Source organism: Schistocerca piceifrons, chromosome 2, assembly GCF_021461385.2.
Source record: "Schistocerca piceifrons isolate TAMUIC-IGC-003096 chromosome 2, iqSchPice1.1, whole genome shotgun sequence".
Taxonomy (NCBI): domain Eukaryota; kingdom Metazoa; phylum Arthropoda; class Insecta; order Orthoptera; family Acrididae; genus Schistocerca; species Schistocerca piceifrons.
In genome coordinates, this window is record NC_060139.1 from 444634562 (window position 1) to 444662384 (window position 27823).

At 40.2% G+C, this 27823-nt stretch overlaps 1 protein-coding gene across 1 annotated transcript in view; it reads right to left on the minus strand.

Annotated features, from left to right (window-relative positions):
- Window positions 1–27823, minus strand: part of LOC124776760 (nose resistant to fluoxetine protein 6-like) — a 381483-nt gene that overhangs the window by 95929 nt on the left and 257731 nt on the right. Inside the window, exons 7-8 of the mRNA XM_047251897.1 lie at window positions 20367–20530; window positions 13428–13596 (exon numbers count right to left, since the gene is read on the minus strand). Coding sequence (XP_047107853.1) covers window positions 13428–13596; window positions 20367–20530 — 333 coding nt within the window. The remainder of the gene's footprint in view (window positions 1–13427; window positions 13597–20366; window positions 20531–27823) is intronic.

Genomic DNA, 27823 nt, shown 5'->3' on the forward strand with positions numbered 1-27823 from the left:
CAGTAAATGTTTCTCAGAACAAACTACTGAATCTGTATCTTAAAAAAGGACAGTCTCATCACCACAGTTAAGGAAGGTAAAGTGCTATGGCTGTATAAACAAACGTTACATGCCCATTTGAAATCGTTTATGAGTTTACTGTGCACTCAGTTCATCTTACCATACTTGTGATTTGGAGGAAATAGACAACTGTACAATATTTGTGAACTGATTGGCACTATCTTCGGTGCAGGGCTGTTAGGCGCACGACCTGCTGGGCGCGGTGGAACGCTGTACATAGCCGAAGTCGCCGGTAAGCCCGCCCAAGTCCTGACGCCGGTCTCAAGGCGAGTGTCAACTCCAGTTCAAATGTGACCGGTTGCTGCAGAATGCTTTCTGACAACTGGCTGCAAGGTTACGAAAAACAAGTGGCCGACAGGTGCCACCCGCTTAACGAGCACTTCGCGTCTGTCTGTTTTACTTTCACCACGGCTTTTAGGTACCACAGAAAAGCAAGAAATTTATTTACATGTTCATGCAAAATAGTGTTACAGCCACTCTTTTTCTGCTTAGAGTGTTTCAAGAAGATTCAATTAAATGATCTTCTGGAAGAATCCCAGCCTATTTTCCAGAAAAATTGCAGGATGACGACTGATCTGATAAAAGTGATTGATGAACTCAAACAAACCTTGGACAAACAAGAAGCGATTATTACGTGCTTTTTGTGTTTCAGTAAAGCTTAACTCTGAAGTCAAAACTTTTCTTCGAGTGCTGTACAATGGTTCCAATCGTACCTTACATTGTGCCAACAGCGTCTAATGATCAGAACACAGAGGTCACAGTGGAGAAATGGCGCATCAGGGATTCCACAAGAAACAGTATATGGTCCATCACTTTCCTCATTATATGTTAATGAGGTGTTTACTATTGTCTCCCATTACAAATATCATTTAAACGCTGAAACTTACCCATCTAACATGCATCCAATCTTAGTCGCTCACAAAAGACTTATTACCCATTAGAAAAGAGAATCTCTTCTGCCTCAATTCTAATCAGCATGGAAAAATCCGTTTTTCTTCTCCAAAGAACTTGGGGATAATTCTGGACCATCGCATAGACTGGACTGAACACACAACTGCAGTCTGTAAGAAAGTGTCAGCGCCACTTGAATTACTACAAAAATATGAATAAGTATTTCCACTCGAGCCTATAAGGAAACTCGTAGAGTGACTGATATTCCCCATCTCTCATTATGATGATCCTATTCTCCAAGGATTTTCGCATGTGGGCTCACGTCAGCTGGACCTGTTGACCAATGCTCGTGTGAGATACATTTAAGACGTATGCTATTTCGACAGTATCACTCCTACCTACAAACAATTATGATGGCTAAGCTCCAATAAGCGTAGAAACTATCATACTCTATATTTTCTCTATCGTCTTCTCAACCTTTGCATTCCTTATTTACCTTCAACCCTTACACTACTGTCTAAACAACAAAGCAAAATTCTCGTTGTCAACAAATTATAATCTTCTCTGTACCACTGCACAGCACTGCAATGTTCTTTGAATCCTTTTCATTAGCAGAAACCCAGTTTTGGAACGATCTTCCTCAAGTTATTAGAGGAATTAAAATCCTTTCAAACTTTGAAAGACAGCTAATGGACCACCTTCTGCCACAGTGACTGTCTATTCTGCAGCTCACTCTCGTCAACACTCCTTACCCCTCTACTTCCCCGCCCCCCTCCTCGCCAACAGACTTCTCTACTGAAATTTTGTTCCTTACTAATAACCATTGTCACTTTCATTTCAATTATCTCCTCTTTCATTATTCCTTCCACTTCTTCGGACACTAAACAAGGATTCGAAACTGCTAAACTAATCCGTATAATTCATAATTCCTCCATTATTTTATTATTATTACTATTATAAGTATTATTTCCGGAAATATAAATACCAAGATCAGCCGCAATCGGGCATTGGAAATGAGCGTTTGGCGTCATTGGCCGGGACGCCCCTTGCGGGGCAGGTCCGGCCGCTTTGGTACAAGTCTTATTACATTTGACGCCACACTGGGCGACCTGCGCGCCGGATGGGGATGAAGACAACACATAACCCAGTCCCTGAGTGGAGAAAATCTCCGACCCAGCCGGGAATCGAACCCGGGCCCGTAGGACGGCAATACGTCACGCTGACCAATCAGCTATCGGGGCGGACAATCGGGCATTGAAGCACGTTCAATGGCAATCAGTGAAAATTTGTGCCACACACGGACTGAAACCCGGACAAAAAAACTAAAGTGATTTCCACAACAGTGCGTGTATTAGTCAACGATAACCGTAGGAAAGCTGCAAGCTGTATCTCTGGATGACGGAAGATTCGATTATGAAATATTACGAAGCGTAAATTGTGAGCTAAAAGCTGTTTAACATTTCATTTTAATCGGATAGAAACAATACAAAATCAGAAACAGCGCAGATAAGTAGTAACGTCGGAAACAGAAAGTTGAAATAATAACTAACATCCAAAGACGTTATTAACTATCTTGTCTTCGGTAATGCAGCAACAAATGAAGGGTGATAGATAGTGAAACAAGTCAACATTAATTATTATTATGAAAACCCGAAACTTAGTCGCCGTTACAGTGAAGATGTTTGTAGCTGCTCCACTGATGTGTAGATATAACGAAAAGTCAGACATATAAAGTAGGTAACAGTATCAATATCTTACGTCAGAGAAGGTGGCGTCAGATCGAGGGGGGCGGCTATAACTGGGGCCCAACGCGTGACTTGAAAAAAGGTATGAAAACAATTATTACGTAATAAATAGTGTGAAATATAATTGTTGTGATTGCTTAATGGGCAGTGTCTGAAAACTTCCAATCACATGTTTCATATTCTCCACTACGACAACTCACGACACAAGCGCAACGACACAAGCTGATTGCGGACGGAAGATGGCATCTGCGAGTGCGACCGTCAACGAGGCGCCTATCTCAGGGAACTACATGACGTCAGAAGCTGTACAGAAGGTAGGAAATAAGTGACTTGTGTTACTGCGGCTCGGACTTGTATGTGTAAATACAGTACCTCATTGTGCTTCCTTTTAATTTTAATTGCGTGGATAAAATGAGGCAGGTCCGTGACACACAAACTGTATAAGTAGTTAGAGTTATGTTTTATTCACTGTGTATTATTATTTTCGTGTTACTCTGAGGGTGTATATTTACAACAATGAAACGGGATACAATTTAAGATCGAATCTAGATATAAGTCTAGGGACTTTACGAAGAGCAGATACGAGCGAGGATGAAAACCGGGTTGAAAATTTAAATGTTAATAGGAGAGGGGATTTGTTGGATCCTGAGACGTCAAATATGAGTAGAACTAGTTTGGTAAGGAGTAATGACCAAACTGAAAGTGACGAGTTTGAAACTGTAGGTCCTTGTGAGGAAAGTAATCCTACCACTGTGGTCAATAGGCCATCTGGAGATATCAGTAGCAGTTTGAATTTCTAGTGAAATCAAATCAGGAACAAATAGAGCTAGAAAACAACATCAGTATCTTACGTCAGAGAAGTCGACGACAGCAGATCAACGGGATGGGGGGGGGGGGCGGCTACAACTGCCCTGCATTCTTGGCCTCCAAGATTGCCAGTCGTGTCGCCATGCGATTTTTTCTTGTTGGGATATGTGATGGAAAGTGTGTTCATCTCCTCTTTACCTCGTGACATAGAAGTGAAGAACAGAATAACAGCCAACATAATTTCTATAGAAGCAGATACGTTGTGTGAAGATTATGACGAATTTAGCTATCGTGTAGATGTTGTTCGTGTTGTTGCTGGACACAGGGCATTTGTAACAGCATAGGCAAAACTTTAAGATTTTTTTGAGTTACGCTTATAGTATGTTTTTGTCAACATAAATGGAGTTTTGAAGTCAGATCGTTCTTATTGAAACACACTATAATTTATGAGACATCGTACCAGGTATCTGTTCCTTCGGACATGTCCGAAATAACAGACACAACACATATAAATATATGGGCGTTGACAGTAATGAATGATCATTCAGTGTGGGTGCACTATTCGTCTGACCTCTTGCGGGTATCAGCGGGAATCTGCGAACAATGAGGATAACGGACAGGGGATGCTATGTATGTATTGTACCACAAGATGGGAATTTGGTTTCGACGGGAAGCGTGCTTAGACAGCTGAAGTTGTTAAGGCGATCGTCAAAGCGGGAAATCCGGGTTTGAGTCCCAGTATGGCACAAGTTTTCGCCTTCTCCTTTTCAATACCCGTAATTCAGTTACAGTTACTGTGAGGCTTGGTTTTTATCCACATGGGCACTGCGCTTCCCACAACATAACAGGAGCGTGGATTTCGCATTTCACCACTAGGGTCCAAGGTCGCCTGATTTTATAGAATGTCGTTATTGTGCTGGGTTTGTGAAAGACTCTCTCTGTGTGCCTCCCATTCCAACAACTCTGGGTGAGAGGCCACAGCACATAGCAGTTTCGGTGAATTCGGTAACTTCAGGTCTGTTCGCAAAAATCCGTGTTCGACCATCATCGAGATATTTATCGTTTGTTCAGCGGAGAGCGCATGGAACATTTGTGAGGGCAAATGAAAACTTTGATCATAAACGTAGTTGCAAAATGTACCGACAGGTTGTAAGGGCACACATTTAAAAGACGTAGCCTTTTGAAAATGGATCTATCTCTAGAAGGTGAAAACTTTGTAATCCTGTACGTAAGTTAAAATTTACCCCAGTATATGCAGAATCGGATGAAATCGGATTAATATTTTTGCAACGCCTTGTATATTCCGTATGAGAAATTCCATCAATCCTTTTGAGGTATTTGATCACTAGTTCCATATGAGATCTTTCTCTTCTAAATATTCAGCATTTAAAGGGTGAAATTATAATTTATTTTGAAGTGAAGATTTAGCTTACGTTCTTCCCGAAGCAAGGTGAATAACTTTTACCAGTGCTGATTGATGTGAACAAAAACGTGCAGCATTCTACTCTGAAAATGGTTAGGAGAATTCTGATCGGGTCTTTGCATCATGTTTTCAAGAAAATAAAGAATGATCGGCTTGTAACACTTATATCGATTAGTAGCAGGTTTATATTAGGTAACTGTGTATCTACGATTATGGAGTGTGTTTTCTTTGTTAGTTAAGGTCATTGATTGTGACAGGACATTTAGAGTTCTGTAATGTAAATATAGAAAAAGCTAAATGATGTTTCAAATAATGGAATTTTATAATATGTGTGTGTTAAAAAGGTAAACTTTGTATTTTGAGAGCTGGTTCATGCTTAGGGCATTTGTGTTTGTAATATGTAAAAGATGTAGGGAAGTCCCTCCGTAACGGAAGTGGCTCGGCACAATGTACAAGGTGGTTTTGGCGGTCGAAATGGGGGGCTACGTGGTGGGAACGATACGCAGTTAGTGGCTAGCCGTTGCACGGAACACATCGACGGTGCCAAGGGAGGCAATCGGAAGCCACTTTGCAAGGAATTTGGCTGTTGCATGGTACTCTCGGCGATAAGGAATAGCTCTAACACATTAAAAATCCGTCGCCAAGAAGAAATTGTATAGAGTATTCAAACATCAAGAGCCGTAAGTACAGTTAACCGCCACGTCGCTAGCCACCAAAACTTCGCCACTGCTCCACCAACTTCATGCATACAGATATGTATCACAGCATGGACCAGTTCATTTATGTGAGTGATTTTAATAATAATCTAAGTGCTCTAAACCTGTGTTTAGAACCCTAAATTTTATCCTAACCATGAACCTATGCAGGATTCTCTTCTAAACGTGCAGTAAACCGAGTATCGTGTTTCAAATGAACGAGTGATTTATGTATATTTGTCAAATGTGCAAGGATTAGCAAGAGTTGAAGTTAGTTAGAATGTTGCTACAGTGATTTCAGTTTATTGCAAAGTATCGTTTTGCAAAAATTCAGTGTAACACAGTCTAAAACACCTGCTTCATAGGTGATGAAAGAAGGCAAATAAGTTATACTCATTTGAAACTTAGTTAAGCTTTGATTACTAACATGAACGATTTTCTGAAGTTAATTGGGCATTAGTGTAGAATAATTGGCCTTGAAGAGAGTAAAACCATAAGTTATTCCAAATGAAGTTAAGAAATGGATTTAGTTGAATTGAATTTTTGCTGCTGAAATAATCACAGAATTTAACTAGTAATACAATATCAGTTTATGGGTCCCCACCAATTCTTCTCTTATTAGAAAGATAAATGAACTATTATTTCTACTAAGGAAATCTGATATATTTCTATAAATGGAAGTATAAGCAGTGTGATTGTGGTATTATTTATTTCAATTGTGATATTTGTGCGTTAGTGAAGTCGGAAGTCCCTCCTGGTCAATATTAGTTCCGCACTTCTTGCAGGAATATTTCAGTAATGATCCAAGTAGAAATATTGAGTGTAGCTCTTATTAGTGTGAGTTTGGTACGATTTTGCTTTCTATGTTTACTAGTATATGCATAACTGGTAACTACTGCTACACACAGCTCAAAGTGCCCTGTGTCCGTTTGTATCCTATGTACTATTCAAAGTACAAAGTATTAATGAAAGTAACTTCACTAACTGGTATTTAATTTTCTTAAACTTATATTTCCCATTTAATGTGCCTAATAGGGAAGCCGGCCGGAGTGGCCGAGCGGTTTTAGGCGCTTCAGTCTGGAACCGCGCGACCGCAGCGGTCGCAGGTTCGAATCCTGCCTCGGGCATGGATGTGTGTGATCTCCTTAGGTTAGTTAGGTTTAAGTAGTTCTAATTTCTAGGGGACTGATGACCTTAGATATTAAGTGCCATAGTGCTCAGAGCCATTTGAACCAAGCCTGTTTGGGCTGGCGACCATTTATCGTTTCATTCGTATGAACGTTTCTCCTTTCATGAAACCCCAAAGTTAAAGCCCGTTCAATTACTTTTGTTAAATTGCAATATATTCAAAATTAGTCAGATACTCTTATTCGGGTCAAAATTCCAAAATCCTTTCAGAGGGTAACATTAGCTTGTGATTCGGCAAGCTAGTGTTATAGGCTCAGTGTTCCTTTTTTTGGAGAGAAGCGTTGTCGTACTGGTACAGGTAAGGTCCAACTCCAAACAACTGCCTGCATGTGGGAAGCTTGACTGCAGTTCGTAAATTTTTTTAAACATTTCATTTTGCCATCGGGTGAAACTAATGGCGGGTGCCCAAATCAGGTAAGGAAACGAACCCAGATCACATAACTTCTATGCATGTTATCGTTGCCTCAATACACTTAACTGTATACCGTTCGCTAAGTATCCGCATGTCACATTACCTGACGCCATAAGACCTCCTTGGCATCACTTCGGGAGGCGATGCGCATTCATGCAGGTGATCAGTGGCTTTCTGAGTACCACCGTGTCTCGGTGGAGTGCTCTCTCACTGACTTCTGCACCTGAGTTGTGACCTCTACTACGGCTGACACAAACGTCAGAAAACTCGTCCGTGCAGAACTCTTTGGAGGGTAGACTAGTTTAGTGCCCCCTTTACGTTTTAATTCTCAATACCGCAGCTAAACTAAAAGAGGCGTGATCACACGCAATTGGAGAAATCGTGACGACCCCCCCCCCCCCCCCCCTCACGCCAGAATCTCGCCTCCGTGGGTTTCAATCACGTAATTATGTACAAGGAGTTTATGTGATCACTTTCAAAGATTGTTCTTGAAGCCGTAGTGTGGCCGCAAACAAGTTGCTGGAAGCGACCGGTAAATTATTTTGTATCAGTTATGGGTTAAGAGTGCTCTTACGCTGGGTTCGCATTGAACTTCCCTCTTCACCGCACAGACGTCTTGTTCAAGTACAACATCTACATCTACATACATTTTCCGCAAGCCGCCGTACGATACGTGGCAGAGGTACCCTGTACCGCAAATGGTCGTTTCCTTTCCTGTTCTACACACAGGTAGAGCGACGGAAAGACGACTATTTATATGTCTCCGCATGAGCCGTAATTTCTCGTAGCTTTTCTTCGTGCTTCCGAAATGTATGTCGGCGGCAGTAGGATCGTTCTGCAGTCACCTTCAAATGACGGTTCTGTAAACTTTCTCAGTAGTGTTCTTCGAAACGAATGTCTTCTTCCCTCCAGGGATTCCCACTTGAGCTCCTGAAGCATATACGTAACACTAGCAAGCTGATCGAGTCTACCGGTAACATATGGCCTCTGAATTGCTTCGATGTCTTCTTTCAATCCGGTCTGGTGCGTATCCCAAACACTCTATTAGTACTCAATAATTGGTCGCATTAGCGTCCTATATGCGATATCCTTTACGGATGAACTACACTTTCCTAAAATTCTCCCAATAAACCGAAGTCGACCATTCGCCTTCCCTACCACAATCCTCACATGCTCTTTCCGTTTCATATAGCTTTGCAACGTTACGCGCAGGTATTTAAACGACGTCACGGTGTCAAGTAGGACACTAATAATGCTGTGTTCGAACATTACAGATTTGTTTTTCCTGTTCATCCACATTAACATGCGTTTTTCTACTTTAAGAGACAGCTGCTATTCATCACACCAACTACAAATTTTGTCTAGGTAATCTTGTATCAACGTACAGTCACTTACGTTCGATACCTTCCTGTACACTACAGCAACATCAGCGAACAACCCCAGACTTCTGCCCAACCTGTCTCCTAGATCATTTATGCATATACAAAATAGCAACTTGCTATCACTTTTCTGGGGCACTCCTGATGTTACCCCCATCTCCGATGAACACTCGCCGTCGAGGACAACGTTCTGTGTTCTAATATCAAGAAGTCTTCTAGCCAGTCACAGATTTGGGAGCCTATTCCATTGCACTTACCTTCGTTAGCAGTCTGTAATGGCGTACTGTGTCGAATGCTTTTCGAAAATCTAGAAATATGGAATCTGCCTGTTGCCCTTCATCTATAGTTCGCAGCATATCATTTGAGGATAGAGGAACCAGGGTTTCTCACGAGCCATGCTTTCTAAAGACGTGATTCGTGAGCATGAGTTTTTCGGTCTCTAGGAAATTTATTATATTCGAACTACGAATATGCTCCAATATTCTGCAGAAAACCGATGTTAAGGATATTGGTCTGTAATTTTACGGGTCCCTTCTTTTACTCTTCTTTATACAGAAGTCACCTGTGCTTTTTTCCAGTAGCTTGGCACTTTGCGCTGATCGAGAAATTCGCGATAAATGCAAACTAAGTAAGGGGACAATAACGTAGAGCATTCTTTGTGCCTGGACTGGTCTCCGGACCTGGCAACTTTATTGTTGTCAACTCTTTCAGATGTTTCTCAGCGCCAGGAATGCTTATTACTATGTTATCTATACGGGACTCTGTGCGATGGTCAAATGACGGTATGTTTGTACGATTCTTCTCTGTGTACGATCTTTTGAACGTGGAATTTAAAACTTCGGCCATCCTTTTGCTATCCCCTGCTGCCAAACCAGGCTGGTCAACGAGTGACTGGATAGAAGCCTTCGATCCGCTCTACGATTTCACATAAGACCAGAATTTTTTCGGATTCTCCGCCAGATCTTTAGCCACGGTATGACGCTGGTAGTTGTTATATGCTTCGCGCATAACTCTTTTCACAGACGCTTGAATCGCTACTAATCTTTGCCTGTCATCATTTGCACGTCCTCTTTTGAACCTTTGTTTCCTCAGCCTTTTTAGAATTTCGTTATTAAAAGGCGGAGAGTCTTTTACGTCCTAAATCCACTTACTAGGCACATACTTGTCCAGACACGACTTACAGTCAATCTCTGTTGATCCATCATGGACAGGGAACATTGACTGGTCAAGTAATTGTCAATATCAATGAAATTCTAGCAACTATCAGGTCTTCGAATGAAACATTACTGAAACGATTGAATAGACGAGTTCCGGGGCACTATATGACATTATCGCTTATTTGGAGAGACGCATATGGGGCCTGAAGATCGCATAGTAAAAAGCTGAAACTGGTGACCTTCAAAATAAAATAAAATAACGTCTTAGCAGCACGACTATTGTAGAATTTCACTGGTACTGACGATTTAAAATGTGTTTAAACTTTGCCCATAATTCCTCTATGGCCGCCATTCTGGAACTAAACAACTGCAGTTCATTTGCCTAAGTGAGATGCTAACAGCTGCTTATCTGCTCTTTCTAGCAGAAACACTCCCCTAGTCCTCTTGACTGAGTTATTAACTTGCGTAACCACAGTCGCTATGATGGCCTCATAATCACTAATCCCCGTCTCCATGCTGACACCGTCGATAAGGTCCGGTCTGTTTGTAGCTACCCCTTCCAATGAATGCATACACGCCCCAGTCTGTAGTCGGCAGGTTACAATCACCACCAACTAGTATTGCATGATCTGGGTATTTATGAATATCTGACCATAGACTTTCTTTGAATGACTCTAGAACTATCACAGTGGAGTCAGATGGTCGGTAAAAACATCCAACAATTAATTTAGTTTCACTATGACCCGTTATGCGCGGCAGCTAACGACTATCACACTCAATTACAACCTCAGTAGAGACAATATTTTTGTCGAATGCAATGAAGACACCCACTCCTGAGGCGTCTAATCTGTCTTTCCGATGAACATTCCAAGACTGACTAATTATCTCAGAGCTTTTTACTTTGGGTGTTAACCAGCTCTCAGTCGGAAAAATAATTTGAGGTTGAGAACTTTCCTGGAGAACAATAAATTCTTGAATTTTGTTACGAATACTTCGACAACTTTGATCTGCCTCTGAATAGGACACTGCAGCCAGTGTCACGTCGTCATCAATTGCATATGTGAAAATAGATCGCGAAAAATAAGAATTCGATTTTCGCCTCTCTCGAACACCAGTTTAAGTTGGTATCTTCAATGTCATTAAGTGAAAGCATGTTTATTAAATAAATGTACAGGAATACCATGTATAAAAGTGCATCTAGAGGATTTATTATCAACAAAGTATTTCTCTGTCGAGAGAAAATTAAGAACGATTCGAACAAGTCGCCTAGTGGGCAAACATCTTTATCGCTACGCCAGTGCTCAGTTCCTTGCAAGAGCTTTGTAAGAAAAAGAGTCTACTACTGTCCTTTTCGATTTGACGGTAAGCTATGGAGTCAAATGTTCTGGACAGACATAGAATAACGTAAATAATAACGAAACATGTAGGCCTTCGAACCATTTTTAATTCCTTTGCTTTCTTCTTACATTAAATTAATACTAGTATTTAAGTCAACATTGTACTGAACTCTTGTTTTTGTTTTTATTACGTGATCCGGAATGATACGTAGGAGAGATGAGCGGTCCCATAAGCAACGACAAAGACACGGTGCAATGAAAACCTAGTGCCACGAAACCACATTAATATTGCTCGTAGGCAAAATATGGTAACTTAATCCACCCGGACATACAAATGTCTCCTGCCACCCAGTTCTAACACTTTCTGCCTATAAACTCTGTTTCCTTCCCTTCTCTTTCGTCGCTTCTTCTCAAATCTTTCTTGAGGTCATGTAAATCGCATAAATTAACCTCTTCCAGAGATCATTCTCTCCTTTTACTTGTTTTTAGCGTAGTCCCGTGTTTGCAGATTTAGGCAGTATGGTCCAGTATTTCTGGAGGAGACTTCCAACGACTTGGTTGAGTCCATGCCACGTCGAGTTTCTACACTACTCAGGGAACAAGGATGTCCGACACGTTATTAGGAGATGTCCCAATCTATCTAGATTTTTAGATAAACATTTTAATGTAGATTTTCTAAGTTTTATAATGCGCGCTTCTGCTTTGTGTATCCTTTCACGTATAACATCAATTTCTCAACAATTCTCTTGAATTACATTTCTTTACAAATACCATTCGAACAGTTTTTGTTATGAGAAATTAGAGATATTTTTTACTATCGTTATAAAGTTCGTTTTACCTACGATATTCTACACTCATACTTTAGTCTCTCTTTTCCGAGTGACTGTAGTCTTCGACGCTGCAGACATTCATTTACCTGTCTTTGGCAGATTATTTACAAGAACTAGTAAGAGAATGTAGCAAAGGCTATGCAAGATCTGTAGAATTCGACAAGTCTTCTGTCGGACAAACCCTTTCTTGAAACATAGAAACAAAAGTCATACTGTGAAAGTAAACTGTTAAATTGGGGAGGAAATCAATGTATTTACGTAGTGAAAACGTCATAATCACACATCTCAAAATTGGCACACGCAGTTCTTGTTGCATCGTTGTTTTTTTTCTTCCCTTCCCTTATTAGGCCATTATTACCTCTCAAGTTCCATACTTTTTCATTGGCTTGACGAGATCACTTTTCTACACTGGATTTTTGAACTTTATTGAGAGTCTTTTCCGATAGATTCTCTGCAGGTGTCCATTCCATGTTCTTCCCTTCCTTCCCTTCCTTCCCTTCCCTTGTTGTACGCTGCCTACCTGAAGCTCTGTTCTGAGGTATTAATTTTATATTGTGTATGTTCCTTTATTTACTTTAGCAGCTGTTATAAACTTCATTTTGCATAAAAATACATATTACATATTTCTTATTCTAAGTCCATGAATCATTTCCTTATGGCAACAAAGACAACTTTTCATTCGTGGCTGTTTATCTTTTATTTTTTGTAATTTAGTTGTCAAGTGAATGTTGATTGCTCCACTTATCGTGCTAAATTTGTAACAATATTTTGTGCATCGTCAAGGTAATCAAAAAACATATCAAAAACACGGTGCCAGTGATTAAAATGGTCTTCGTGGCATGATATTCTGTTTAAGAACAATTTTAGTTTGAACAGACATTATTTATGGTGTGGTATTTGAGTATTATGTTGCATAAATATTTTGTTGATATAATGTATTGGTCTTTGCAAGTCATCGCCTTTTCTTAAAATCCCTGCGAGGTTATTAAATTCTAAAAAAACATAGTTTAATACTGCCACATAAAATGTACTTCATCATTAACGCATGTACTTCATATGTTCGTTTTTTTTAGAATTCTTTGTCATGAAAAATACTGCAGAATAGGTCACAGAAGGAGCTAATTATCTATCAAATCTACTTATCGTTCTGTTAATGTATGAAACAGAGGAGGGACAACGGGGAAGGGTGCGGGGAACTGTGTGCATATTTTCATGTTTATTATAAATGATCTTTTGTCTGTGAATGTTCCATATAAAGATACTGATGGCTACTACGTTTTTGGCGTTATTCTACTGGCTTGACATTACACTATAAGACAACTGAGTTACGAAGTATGTAGCAAATGAGTTGCCTACCTTCTGTGCCTTCAGACGAGAAAAGTACTAAATCTTACAAGTTGGATTCGCCCCAAAGGCTTACGACCTGCGCATGCATCAATATCCAACGTATATTTCATAATCTGCGACTAAATTATGTGATAAGCCAGTGATGAAAAGCCTCACCATGTTACCAGGATCTATGTAGTTGTTGACATAAAGGACGTTGGTCCACCAGTTGGTCTCACATCGTGTTTGCTCCTGAAGCACGGTGGACTTCCAGAATGGCCCGGAGCCCATGTAAGGCAACACGCCACAGTGGAACAGGATCACTAGCACGTATAACGGCGTTAACCTGGATGAACAGAATAAATCAAACTCTTATTTATCACTCCAATCTTTTTATTCTAAAACTTAGTTATAAAAACTGAAAGTCGTTCGTTAAATAGCCACCCTTAAATTACACGTTTCACTTCAGTTATGAGTCGCTAAATAGTTGCAAAGAATTTCTGTACTCCAGTTGTCAATTCGTAATGCTACTACAGTCCTTCGCTGGTAAAGTAAAGGTATGTCTGTAGGAAATACTTTGTAGGCATAGCGACCCGACCAATGCGGAGATCAGACGGTAGAGTTCGGTCGAAAAGTGCTCCGTTCACCGCAACACAAAGAACCATTTCTGCTGCTGTTTCCGTCTTGCTATGGGCGAGTTGCTGTTTCCTGCTTCTTGCCACTTGTCGGTTCTGGATTATGAACGATGTGTACTGACAAAAGAACATTCCGAAGTGTCAATAAACGATCGTGATGAAACTTGGTAGGTATGTAGAGGGGGCAAAATAATGTAATACAGCTTTTTGTCCCCAGTGTCAGTTATAAGGGGTAAAACACAAACCGAAAGGTAATTTCTTATATTAAGTTTGGAGGGAATATCTTCGAAACGATGATATATAAAAAATGTTTTTCATATAAAAGCTGATACATAATTAACGTTCTTGAAAACTGTAAAAATGACTTTTGTAATAATTCGAAATTTTGCTAAATACCCCACCACCATTAATTAACTTTGAATAACGAAAACTTTTGTTAAAACATAAATTACAGAAGCTACGTACATACATGTTTAATAAAGTTGGTTTCTGACATACTATTTTTGAAAATAAGCTGTACACAATTTGCAGGCAGAGTATTTTCAACATACCTAACTAAAATACCTTAACGTTCATTATTAGACTAGTTATTTATTTTATTTATATTTATTTTATGTTTTAAATTGGTGTTTAATGTTTTACATTCTTTTTTTGTTTTTTACTTTACCCTCTCATGCACATGTATTTTGTTAATTGAAAATAATAAGTAAAATGAACGAAGTTTCTTCACACAATACAAGCGACAGAGAACACTATATAAAACAAAATTCAGCAGAATTTTAAATTGTCACAGGAGACCCTATAAGTATTCTGATTAGTATCAGACATATTTTAATACCTCGGTAAGCTGTGTCGAAGAGAATTGATTGTGTACTAATGACTGCAGACTGGTTATATTGCTTCTCAAGCTTAGGTTAATTATACCGCTTCTCAGGTGGAGATTGACATCATAATCACTCAACAGAACTAGATTTAAAAAATCTTCTGAAAAAGTTCTTCCAACATCGAAATCCGTATACATTTCATGCCTGTACCTGTGACGTCGAGCTCTATGGGATCACTAGATGAACACATTCGTCTGAGTGTGATGGTCAAAACGGTTTTTTTCACATTGATCGGCCGCCTTCTCATAGTTTTAAAAGAAACTGAAGGTGAATTTGAACTGAGAAATCGAGAATCTCTTTTTGAGGTCACAGATGTCCTTGTGACAGCTTGACCAACTCAATAGATATTTGAAAGATGATTTGTTTCCTAATGAAGGAAAAAACCTGTATTATTGTTAGATCCTTGGGGCTGTCAATGTGACAGAACCGTACCTGAGGATAAGAAACTTGTTCATCCTAGTTTTGATGAATGATTATGATGTCGGTCACCACTTGAGAAATTATATAATCAATTTACGGTCACTAGTACACAATCAGTTCTCATCGCCAAGGCTCATTACTGTATTGAAATACGCCTGATGCAAATCTGCACATTTAGAGGGTCACCCGTGACGATTTAAAACCCTGCTGAATTTTGTTTTATATTGTCTTCCCTGTCGTGTATATTAGTGAAGAAATTAGATTTATTTTTTGTTCATTACGTAAGAAAACGTTATGTTTTAAGCATTTATTTACAGATTATCAGTATTGTAATAATTCTGTATCATAATAATGTGTTGGTTATTATTTTCACTTAATAAAATATTCACATGTGAAACGTTAAACTAAAAAGAAGAAGGTAAAACGTACAATAACAATTTAAAACATAAAATAAATGTAAGTAAAATAAATAACTAGTTTAATAATGAATGTTTAGATATATTACTTAGGTATGTCGAAATTACTCTAACAGCATGTTGTGTACAGCTTATTTTCCAAAAATGGTATTTCAGAAACCAGCTTTATTATACACCGGTGTATGTAGCTTCTTTAATTTATGTTTTAAAAATAGTTTTTATTTTTAGGACTGGTGGCGGGGTATTTTGCAAAATTTTAAATTACTAAAAAATTTGGTTGCACAATTTTCAAGGACAATAATTACATATCAGCTTTTATATGAGAAACATTTTTTTATACACTTATCAGCCAGAACAAAATGAGCACGTATCTAATGGCCGGTATGTCCACAATGACACGGATACTAGCGGTGATACGTCGTGACATGGAAGCAACGATGTCTTGCTAGGTTGCTGGAGGGAGCTGGCACCACATCTGCAGACAAAAGTCACCTAATTCCATAAACTGCGGGGAGTGGGACGATGAGCTATGACGCCATGTTCAATCACATCCCAGACGTATTCGATCGGGTTCAGATCTGACGAGTTGGTTGGATGGCACATCAATCGGAACTAGCCCCTCTGTTCCTAAAACCTCTCCATCAGAGTCCTAGCCTTGTGACATGGCGCCTTATCTTGTTGAAAAATGCCACTACCGTCGGGAAACATGATCGTCATGAATGGGCATACGTGATATGCAACCAGTATAAGATATTCCTTGGCAGACATGGTGCCTCGCACGAGCTCCATTCGACTCACGGACGCCCACGTGAATGTTCACCACGGCATAATCGAGCCGCCGTCAGCTTGTCTCCGTCCTGCAGTATAGGTGTCAAGGAGCTGTTCCCCCGGAAGACGACGATTCGTGCCCTCCCAAAGAAATGACAAACAAGATATCGGGATTCATCAGACCATGCAACGCTCTGCCACTGCACCAACGTAGAGTGTCGATGGTCACGTGCCCATTTCAGTCGTAGTTGCCGATGTTGTGGCGTTAACATCGGTCCATGTATGGGTCATCGGCTGCGGAGGTCCATCGTTAAGAGTGTTCGGAGAACCACGTGAATGTTCATGCACACGTGTACTCTGCCCAGCATTAAAGTCTGATGTTAGTTCCGCGACAGTTCGCTGCCTGTCCTGTTTTACCAGTCTGCCCAGCCTACGACGTCTGACATAGATATGGGGGGTGGCCCCCCAACCCAACGACATCTGGACGTGGTTTCACCCTGGTTTTAACATGTTGAAGACACTCACCATAGCACTCCTCGAACACCCGACGAGTCGTGCAGATTCCGAAATGCTCGTACCGAGCCTTCAGGTCATTAAAGTCTGTGCTCGATCAAACTCAGGCAGATCGCGTGCCTTTCACATTCTACACACGGACAGTACGCTCACTGATACTACATGTACCGTGCGTGTGTTTGACAGTCAGTCCTCGCCAGGTGACGCTGCTATCGCCTGGACGGGTTTACATCGATAGTAGGTCAGTGGTCATAGTTCTGGCTGATCAATGTATATCATCATTTCGAAGACATTTCCTCCAAATTACCTTTCGGGATGTGAAATTGGGCGCGAACAAAAAAATATGTACAGCATTATTTTGCCCCCTCTACGTTCCAGCCGAATTTTATCAAGACCGTACATCGACACTTGGGAATGTTCCCTTGTGAGTAGTGGATACGTTCCGAAAATCATTCTCGTGTTACAGTCTACGAGGGTTTTGATGAGATCGCTGGATGCTCGTGCAGCTTGGTGTGATATTTTGCTTGTAACATTTTCAGTCATGTTCAGACTTAACTTCCGCTGTGCAAACACATAGATTTTGCTCGTGGCAAAATATTGGCATTTCAGTTTTCCATCCCTGAGGGTAGAAAATGAACTTCGTTACATTCCCATTAATTTGATACTGCTTAAAGTATTCTAGTGCTTATAGAGTTTGCTTTTGTTCTGGTTTTCACACAACTAAGACAAAAAAACGGCACACACCACAAAGAAATATCCGAATAGGACGGAAATCAGTAGATGTTATGTACATGTACGGACAAGCAACCGGAAACAATTTGGTAAAAATTGGATGATTCAAGAGAAAGAGCTTCATAAACTGAGCATCTCATTAACGCGTTGGTCCACCTGTGGCCATTATGCAAGCATTTGGCTTGGCAGAGTTGTTGGATGTCCTCCTGATGGATATCGTACCAAATTCTGTCCAATTGGCGCGTAAGGTTCTCAAAATCCCGAACTGGTTGAGAGAGAGGTCCGGCGAACTTGCTGGCTGACCACCCGAAAATTTTTTAGCAAAAACAAAATTCGTTGACTGTTGAATTACATTAACAACATACTTTTTACAACAGTTACTGATGAGTAAGTATTGTCCAGAACCTGAAAATACCTTTTAGTACACACTCTTAGCAATATCAACACACTTTCAATGACGTCTGCTATCGACTTCATGACTACCACAAAAGAAAATTGTAAAATGCAAATTTCACTAATTGTTGTTGATTTTTACTCTCAACATACTTTTTAAAGAGATATTGATGTGCAAGTACGGCCATGAACTTTGGAATACTGAATACGACATTCACTGGGGAAAGTGATATCTGCAACTGAGACTTAAATTTTTGGGTTAATTTTAACTGGAAAATTTAAAACATAATTGGAAACTGGTAGAAGAACTGAATAAAAACAATCAACTTTTTTCAGAATTTTAAAATATAGAGTAAATGACTAGATTACATTCCTCTCAAAAGGCCAGCACAAATTAACTTCGCGCCCCCCCCCCCTCCCCCCATATTTGTTATTCCAAGGGCTAAGCATGCACGTAGCTCAGTCGTGACTGGCTGGGGTTTGGCTGTTTCGACGGAGGCCCGCCCCGTATAGCGGCTTGCACCTCGGAGCCGTGGTGATTGCTGATCGTGTCTGCACTCTGCGGTCCGAGTCTTGTCATAGTGGGGCGTTTCAGCTTTACCCTACCTGTGCGGTGACATTGGGCGTGTTCCTGCTACCTTAGCTGGTGGATGTGGCCATATTTCACTGTCTGTGATTTACTTCGGCCTGATATACTAATGATGGTGAGCAACGTTCTGTAGGCGTTAAGTGTTCGTCAGGTTTCGCGAGACAATATACCCTTCCTGTGCAGTCATTTCTGAGTTTAGTATGTTATTTTGACATTAAACTAATTCGGATCGTTCTACTGGGCGTGTTTGGCGCATGCTTTTGCGTGGATTAGCATCCTGGCAATATGCTGATAATTGTCTCTTCACTAATATTCAGTTTCCTCTTGGATGCAAGGAAGGAGGACACCTCACTATCTGTTTCTGATCTAACCTTTACATTTTCAGAAACGTTCTTCTAAACATGCTTCTTGCTTTTACCTTTCCACTTTTTAAATGTTCTATTACTCGCAACATTTTCGCTAAAAATATGATATTCAAACAAGACTGCACCCACACTGCCTACCTACTCAACACAAGTCAGAACAACACACTCAAAACCACGCTCGAAAACCACACAACAACGAACTTCGATGTACAGCTGTCTTATTTTCTGCCAGAGTTGTCAACCTCTGCACAGGACCCACACATCGCAAAACGCCTATCCCTATCGCCGAAGAAAACAGAAGGGAGTTCAAAAGATGTAAAAATCTTTCTCCGACAAACAAACAAAAACAACCTGACAAACGGGTCGGAAAACGCCCACAAAGAGGGGCGCAGGCCTTTTTTATTTATTTATTTTTAAGTACTTAGAATTAAAGTAGATGTGTGACACTTGCAGCAAATTAATCAGAAAACTTGGTAAAATTTTAATATGCAAAAAACAAAAATTCCAATTTTCAGATTTTTCACTTTCTTGGTGTTCTTAATACATCAGTTAATTGTTTCATGTTGCCACAGAAGAAAGTGACTTGCATGGTGTAGAGCAGGAGTCAACTGAGACACTGAGTGGCTTTCTGTGGTTAGAGATGAATCTCGTTTCTGTTTGTGGCGACCAGATCCAACGCCAACAACCTGATGAAAGGTCACATGAAGCACCATTTCATGAGACCCATACCTCCACTAATAAAACCAAAGTGTGAGGAGCTCTTCAGTATAACAGCTGGATTGATTTGGTAAATGCTGAAGAGAGGCTGAATGATCGCCACTATTGGTAACAATGATTAACCCTCGCGTGATACCTCTCATGATCCCTAACTGACCTGGTTCCCTGATTTCTCACCCATAAACCATGTCTGTTTATGTAAAAGAAGATAAATATCCGTTTCCAGCAACAATTTCCTTATATCAAGCTCCATATCAAATGATTTAAGTGCACTAATATAGTACATATTATCGGTGAACCTGTTCCACCTTTCTCTTCCTGTTACCTAACAACTGTTTTTCCTCGTTATCACGTGAGTTCATGGCGTGCATAGACCATGTATAAATATGAGATTACTGTGCCAAGAGACCGTATTTGTCGTTCGATCTCTGCGCTGATGTATTGTTTACATACTAGTAGGCTACAGGAACGTGTGTGATGCGTAAACTGGATACTGCATGCTGCTGTCCGCATTCAAAGGCTCCATCTCCGTTTCGCGAGACAGCGAAGCTACTTTGAGACCATAAGTGTATAAATCACAATCTTAATTATGCACGTCGCAACGATAAACAGCAAAAATAAGCGTAAAATCCAAGTAAAGTGAATACAGCTGCTTCCTGCATTGATGGTTAAACTGAATCTTACCTCACATATCGATTTATTATTCCCAGAAAGAGTTGATGGAATTTCGCTCCTTTATCAAGCGCCTGGAAGAGCGGGCTTGTGATCGTCATGGCTCCAATTGTGAAAAAGATGTCCACAAACAGGACACCATTAGCAACCAACATGCTAGCCGGTTGTCGAAACAGCTGAAAGCGTAAGAAAGTTCTTTAAAATTGTGTTATTTAGAGGAAAATGATGATTACTGAGTACATGCCACGAAAATGTTAAATCAGAGGTCAAATCAACACTTAACAAGAAACTGATAGGCATAATTTAGATTACATATTTTAAAGCTTAGTTTAGACAAGCATAGTTTAGACAAGAAGCTTTCGAAATGTGGTGTTACAGAGGAATACTGAAGATTAGATGGGTAGATCACGTAACTAATGAGGAGCTACTGAATAGAATTGGGCGTATGAGGAATTTGTGGCACAACTTGACTAGAAGAAGGGATCGGTTGGTAAGACATGTTCTCAGGCATCAAGGGATCACCAATTTAGTGTTTGAGGGCAGCGTGGAGGGCAGAAATCGTAGAGGGAGACAAAGAGATGAATAGACTAAGCAGATTCAGAAGCATATAGGGTGCAGTAGTTACTGGGAGATGAAGAAACTTGCACAGGACAGAGTAACATGGAGAGCTGCATCAAACCAGTCTCTGGACTGAAGACCACAACAACAACATTTGTAATGTTGTTGTTCTGGAAGAAGTGAAATGTTTGTTAATGCGGAAGGGAACATTAGCTCAATTTGGGCGACTGCAGAATAAGGATCGGTCGCGATCTTACTAATGAGACTGTCCCATAATTCTTTCAGAGTAAATCGAAACAATGCCAGGTCACCGAACATAAACGGTACCCAGGGTTGTAAATCAGCCGTGGCAGAGAACTGTCTGTGAGAGACCGACCACGTATTAAGACTCACTGACACGCAGGTCCTCTCCTTGGAGAAGAGCTACAAAGCCTGTTTGTTCACGTAAATCATAGAAATTCATAAACATGACAATAGTTTCAACAAGAAAGAAGAAAGTTTCATTGAAAACGGTTCCTGGATTCTCGTGCTGCAACGAACGACCGTTGCAGGTAGTGGGCTCTGCTGCAGGTTGCCACCACCAATGAACGGTGACCTTTTGTCAATGCCGTCCACTCGTACCGCCCAAACGTTAGAAAAATCGATAAGCGCTGGGCGAAGCTCTGTATATGCATTTTAAGATAAAAAAAAAATACCGCACCACGAAGGAATTATCCGATTGGGTTGGAAACCGGTAGATGTGATGCACATTTACAGGCAGACAAATGATTACAGTTTTAGAAAAATGGGATGATTTATTCAAGAGAAAGAGCTTCTAGCAAGAACAGTATTCAGTGATACGTCTCGCTTCAAACAACACCGATGAGCAGCGACGACGCGTGTGGAGACGCAGTGGGACACCATCTGTCACCTGTCTTACGGCACGACAATCAGGATGATGGTCTGGGTCCCTTTTTTTTCATAACACGATCCCTTTGGTTGTCATCGGCAGCACGCTTAGAGCACACAGGGGTATGTCGATGATCTACGTCCCGTTTCGTTGTCCTTCGTGGCAAGCCACCCTGGGCTTCCATTTCTGCAGGTTAAAGGCCGCTTGCACACGGCGACAGTTTCTATTGCTTGCCTTCGTGCTTCATAAACCCTACCCTCGCCAGAAAGGTCGAGGGATCTCTCCGAAATTGATAACGCGTGGAGAATAATGAGCAGCGCCCTCCAACCATCTCGATATTTTGAAGATCTAATGCGCCAATTGGTCAAGATTTGGTACGACATCCCTCAAAAGGACATCTAACAACTCGACCAATCAATGCCACGCCGTAAAAATGCTTGCGTAAAGGTTAGTGCTGGACCAACGCGTTACTGACTTGACTCAGTTTGTTAAACTCTTTCTCCTGAATGCGTCATTTAGTTTTTCTGAAATTGCAATCATTTGTCTGTCTGTACATGTGTGTCACATCTACCTTTTTCCGTCCCTCTCGGATAAATCGTTCGTGGTGTGTCGTTCTTTTTTCTTTTTGCAATGAAGAAGCTAACAGCCAATATGTCAACAACAAGATTAACTACAATATGTGATGGTAACAGATGGGAAGGCGCTGATCAATACGCAGAGTTGGCGGGAGAGACATCCTGCAAAATTCACTTTGTGTCAGACATTTAGCATCAGGCCAAGTGGTCAGCGTCTCATCACCAGAGGTGCCGATGGACTTTTTATTTTGGAGCTAACATTCCCATCCCAAATAATGGACTTCGCTCCAGAGCTTGAGATAATCAGATACCATGAGGCGTAGCAGAAAACAGACTTTTAGCCCAGGTAACACCCAGTCCACTGCTGTCAACTGACACGCAAAGAGGAGAGGCCGACTCCTCTGGTCACCTTCGCCCAAACACCAGAACCTTTCGCCCCGCACTAAATGTAAATACTGCTTATGAGCAGAAAAGTTGCATGAACTATAGCAAAAGTTAAACGAACGAAAAATACAAATACTGATAATCCAAGAAATAAGACTGTCTGCCATGCAACGGATTTTTGGAGCTAGAGACTTTTCAAAAGTAAGAAGGAGAAACGCATAATGAAAAACTAGCCACTTTCAGTTGTCGCTTTTGCAGCCGAGAAAGGCAGTCACCTCCATAGCAAATGTAAACCAGACACCAATGACAATCACCCTGAAGTGTGCAAATAAAACATGCACACTAATTCATGCACAGATGCCAATCAATACTGGAAATAAAACCAACGGCAAAAAGGTACAAGAATCATCAGGGAAAGTAAAAAAATTCTAAAATTCCCCCAAACCATATCAAAATACTACGATCGATTTCAGTTCACACCTAGACAAAGAAAGAAATTGCAGGAAGATAACAGGAAAATGAACCACCTACAACGCGCGGAGACTAGTTGAAGGCCAGCCACGTATTCCTGTCCTGTGACAGCCTCTTCATCTCGGAGTAGCCCTTGCAACCTACGTCCTCAATTACTTACTGGATGTATTCCATCCTCTGTCTTCTTCTACAGTTTTTACACTCCACAGTTCCCTCTGGTACCATGGAAGTTATTCCCTGATATCTTAATAGATTTCCTATAATTCTGTCCCTTCTTCTTGTCTGTGTTTTCCATGTATTCCTTTCTTTGCCGATTCTGCGGAGAACCACCTCCTTCCATACCTTATAAGCCCACCTAATTATTAACACACTTCTATAGCACAACATCTCAAATGCTTCAATTATCTTCTGTTAGGGTTTTCCCACAGTTCATGTTTCACTACTGTGTTCACATGTTTCACTGCTGTGCTCCGGACGTACGTTCTCAGAAATTTCTTCCTCAAATTAAGACCTATGTATGACATTAGTACACTTCTTTTGCCCAGGAATGCAATTTTTGCCAGTGTTAGTCTGCTTTCGATGTCCTCCTTGCACCTTCCATCATGGTTTATCTTGCTGCCTAGGTAGCAGAATTCTTTAACATCATCCACTTCGTGATCACTTTCTCGGTCTTCTCATTTCTGCCACTTCTCATTATTTTCGTCTTCATTCCCTGTAACAGGTCCTGAAATTTTTCTTCACTGTCACTGAGGATACCAATTTCATCAGTGAATCTTAACATTGATATCATTCCTCAGTGACGTGTATTTCTGTATTCCTGAATTTCCCTGACATTTTTGTATTTCCTTCTTTCATCGATCAGCTTTTACCCATGGTTTCTTTGCAGTTACCTTCTTTGTACCTATGTTCTTCTTTCCAGCTTCAGTGACTGCTTTTTTTAGAGATGTCCATTCCTCTTTAACTATACTGCCTACTGAACTATTCTTTATTGCTGTAGCTACAGCCTTAGAGAACTTCAAGCGTATGTCGTCATCCCTTAGCAATTTTGTATCCTACTTCTTTGAATATTGGTTCTTCCTGCCTAATGCCTTATACTTCATCCTACTCTTCATCACTACTACATTGTGATCTGCGTCTATATCTGCTCCTGAGTACGCCTTACAATCCACTACCTGATTTCGGAATCTCTGTCTGACCATGATGTAACCTACCCGTATCACCCGGTTTTTTCCAAGTATACCTTGAAAGGTGGCTACACTGAGCCACAGCGCCAGAGATTGCGCCAAAGAGTTTTATTCCGCCGCCTCCACTGGCAGTGCTTGTCGAGGACTCGTAGTAGGGAGTGCTTGCTGAGATGTCGTGGTGGAGAGTGCTTGTCGAGATGTGGCAGTAGTCAGTACTTGTTGAGATGTGGTAGTAGCGAGTCGGTGTGGAGATATTGTAATGATTAGAGTGCTTTTCATCAATATATATGAAGGTAACAAAACTCGCTTTTTTTCTCATTATTTCAATGTCCTGAATAATGCGTTATTACAGGTTCAGTCAACAAAGCATCTGGCTTGTGTTCTTGTATTAGAGAGTAATTCTGGTTTTCTTGCGCAATTATAGTATTTCTAATTTTTTTATCACTTCAGTATAAATGGTATTTGAAATTTCTTGTCTTATTGAAGAAGAACCGTGCCAGATGTGTACGTTGAGTCATACTTCCACACACAGAACAGTTATACTTGTGCTTTGGTTTCGTAGGTTTTATAGTTGCTGGGGACTTAATTAATTAATTGTGTTAACGAGAATTTTCATTTCATTCTTTGTTGTTGTTCTATGCAGTCAGATTGTGTACAAAAACTAGTCAGGGCCAACCGTTTACGAGACTACGTAATCGGACTTACAGCTACAAAAAAAATTTAAAAAGTATTTGCATTATAAAAATAATAATTAAGCCCCCATGCACGTGGCGACCGCTGCTTCGGATCGTCCCTTGGAATTCTTCTGATTGTAAAAATAGCAGACAGTAGTATTGTTGTAGTAATTTGTAGTTTAGTAATTGTAGTCTACATTGCATGTGTAGATTTGGTAATTGTCATTCTTCTAATGGTATTTTTTGCAGAGTTTAATTTTTGTCGTCTTGTACATGGGTTTGACAATTTTGTGCAGTTAGGAAGATTTCAATTGTTCGTTAATCGTGTTTGAGGGAAGCATTTCGTGTGAATGGTATTGTTGGAGATAAAGAGTCATTGTGTGTAATTTTCGTATAGTGACGAGTTTTGTATGATTTGTAAATGATTACGCGATCGATGAAAAAGGCAAAAATGATGGATAGTGAGAATGGCGAAATAGTTAACATGGCGAACTCGCCAACAGAGGAAAACAGTATCATGAATAATGAAGTGGAAAACAATTTAATAAGTCGGGAAAATAGTCCGGAACCATTTCAAAATTTTTCTCAATCAGAAAATTCACAGAATACGAGATCCACGATAGAAGATTCTGAAATAGTATCGATCACAGATAGCTTTATGGCTATGCAGAAGGAAGTTAGTTTTGCGGGAAATGTTAGGGGCGAAAAGAATTTCGAACCGGCTAATATGGAGCAGTTGATGGGTGTAATATTAAATTTGGGATCTGAATTAAAAACAGTGGGATCACAGTTACGATCTGAATTTAAAACAGAGATGGGAATCTTGGCAAAACGGTTAAAAACTGATATGGGAACAACGAAAACGCGGTTAGGCTCACTGGGATCACAGTTGGGATCACAAATATGAACAATTAAAACAGAGATGGAAACAATGGAAACACGGTTAGATTCACGAATAGGGACATGTTTCAAAAACATGAAAGATGAATTAAAGAAAGAAATTAGAGAAGAAGTACAACCGATTTTGAGTTCTCACAATAATAGATTAATTGCAGTAGAGATTAGACAAAGGGAACAGAATAGAGAACAGGAAGAAAGAGATCGCGTGATAGTACAAAAATTTTCAGAGTTAAATTTACAACGTGCACATGATAAGGAGGAAATATTTGAGAGAATCGAGGAATCCGTACCAAATGACAGATTAAATAACCTAACACAACAATATGAACAGTTAACTACCAAATGTGTCAATACTGAAACCCGAGTCGCGACACTTACGGAAGACGTAAATAAACAGAAAGAAAAAACAGGTGACTTATCGGAAAGAGTTGAGGAGATTTCAGACAAATTGACAAGTCTTAGTTTAAATGGGGGCAGAGATTCAGATGATACAGCACCATTGCCATTTGCAGAAACCGAAGAGTATTAGAACATAAATAAACATGTTGAAAATCAGGGAAAATTTAATGAACGCGTTAAAAGGGAAGTTGAGGCATTACGAAAGCAAGTCAAACAAATCGAAGGCGAAATTGTAGGAATAGACAGTAGAAGAAATTTAGAATCACAGATAGCAGAGGGGTTTGAAGTAAGTAATTTATTTCATTTACGAGAAGCAACAAGAGAGCGCCAGGCGCGCGAACTTGACAATAATCGACATTGGGAATGGACAGACGCGGGAGGTCTTTGTCGCCACGAGGCGAAACCTTTGACTATAAATACTTTTTGACTGTTCGGAAATTTAAGATCTTTCGTAATTCTAAGAATGACATACATCCATGTTCATGGCTAGATCAATTTATGTACGCACTTCCACCAAATTGGCCACTAAGTCACAAACTGGAATTTATTTGTGGATATTTAGAAAACGAACCGGCGACGCGGATGCGCGCACTCATTAGAGATTGTAATAATCTAAATGATTTTTATCATGCATTTCTATCGGCATATTGGTCCGAAAACACGCAAGACAGAGTCAAACGCAGTCTTATTATGCAGCGTAATTTTAAACAGTCTGAGTTCCGCACGCCGGCAGAATACTTTGAAGATATGATTCGAAAGAATCAGTTCCTGTCCAACACTTATAGCCCGACTTAATTAATTCGCATTTGTTTAACTAAGCTGCCACAATCCATAAGACAAATTGCTTTAGCCGGAAGATGTAAAGACGACATTGAGACTTTTAAGACTTTGCTACAAGAACTTGAGTATGATAAAGATGACGGAACTTCTTGTAATTTTTTCAGTAACGGTAATCATAATAGATTTTCAGAGAAAAGGGATAGTGATCGCAACGGGCGTTATATGGGTAACTTTGGGAATGACAGACGTAACAGGCAGGACAATAGATACCAGCCTTATGACAATAACAGTCGTTCTAACAGAAATTACACAGACAATAACGGTAATTCCTACCGGAATGATCACTCATACGGAAACAGTATCATCAAGACAGAAATTGTTCATACAATAATAGAAATTCTTACTACAGAAATAACCAGGGTAGTAGATCTAACAGTAATTTCAGAAGTGACAGTCGAAATTACACAAGAAGCAGTCATGCAGACAGACAGGAAAATAGAAATTTTAATGACAGACACAACCAAGAATTTACATGTAACCGACAGGAGGGACCTAATTGGCATCCTCCGCGTGACAGAAATTCAGAGAGACAAGTGCAAATAGTAGAAATTGATCCGCGAAATGACGTGAATAATCAAAGACGTGACGCAAACAA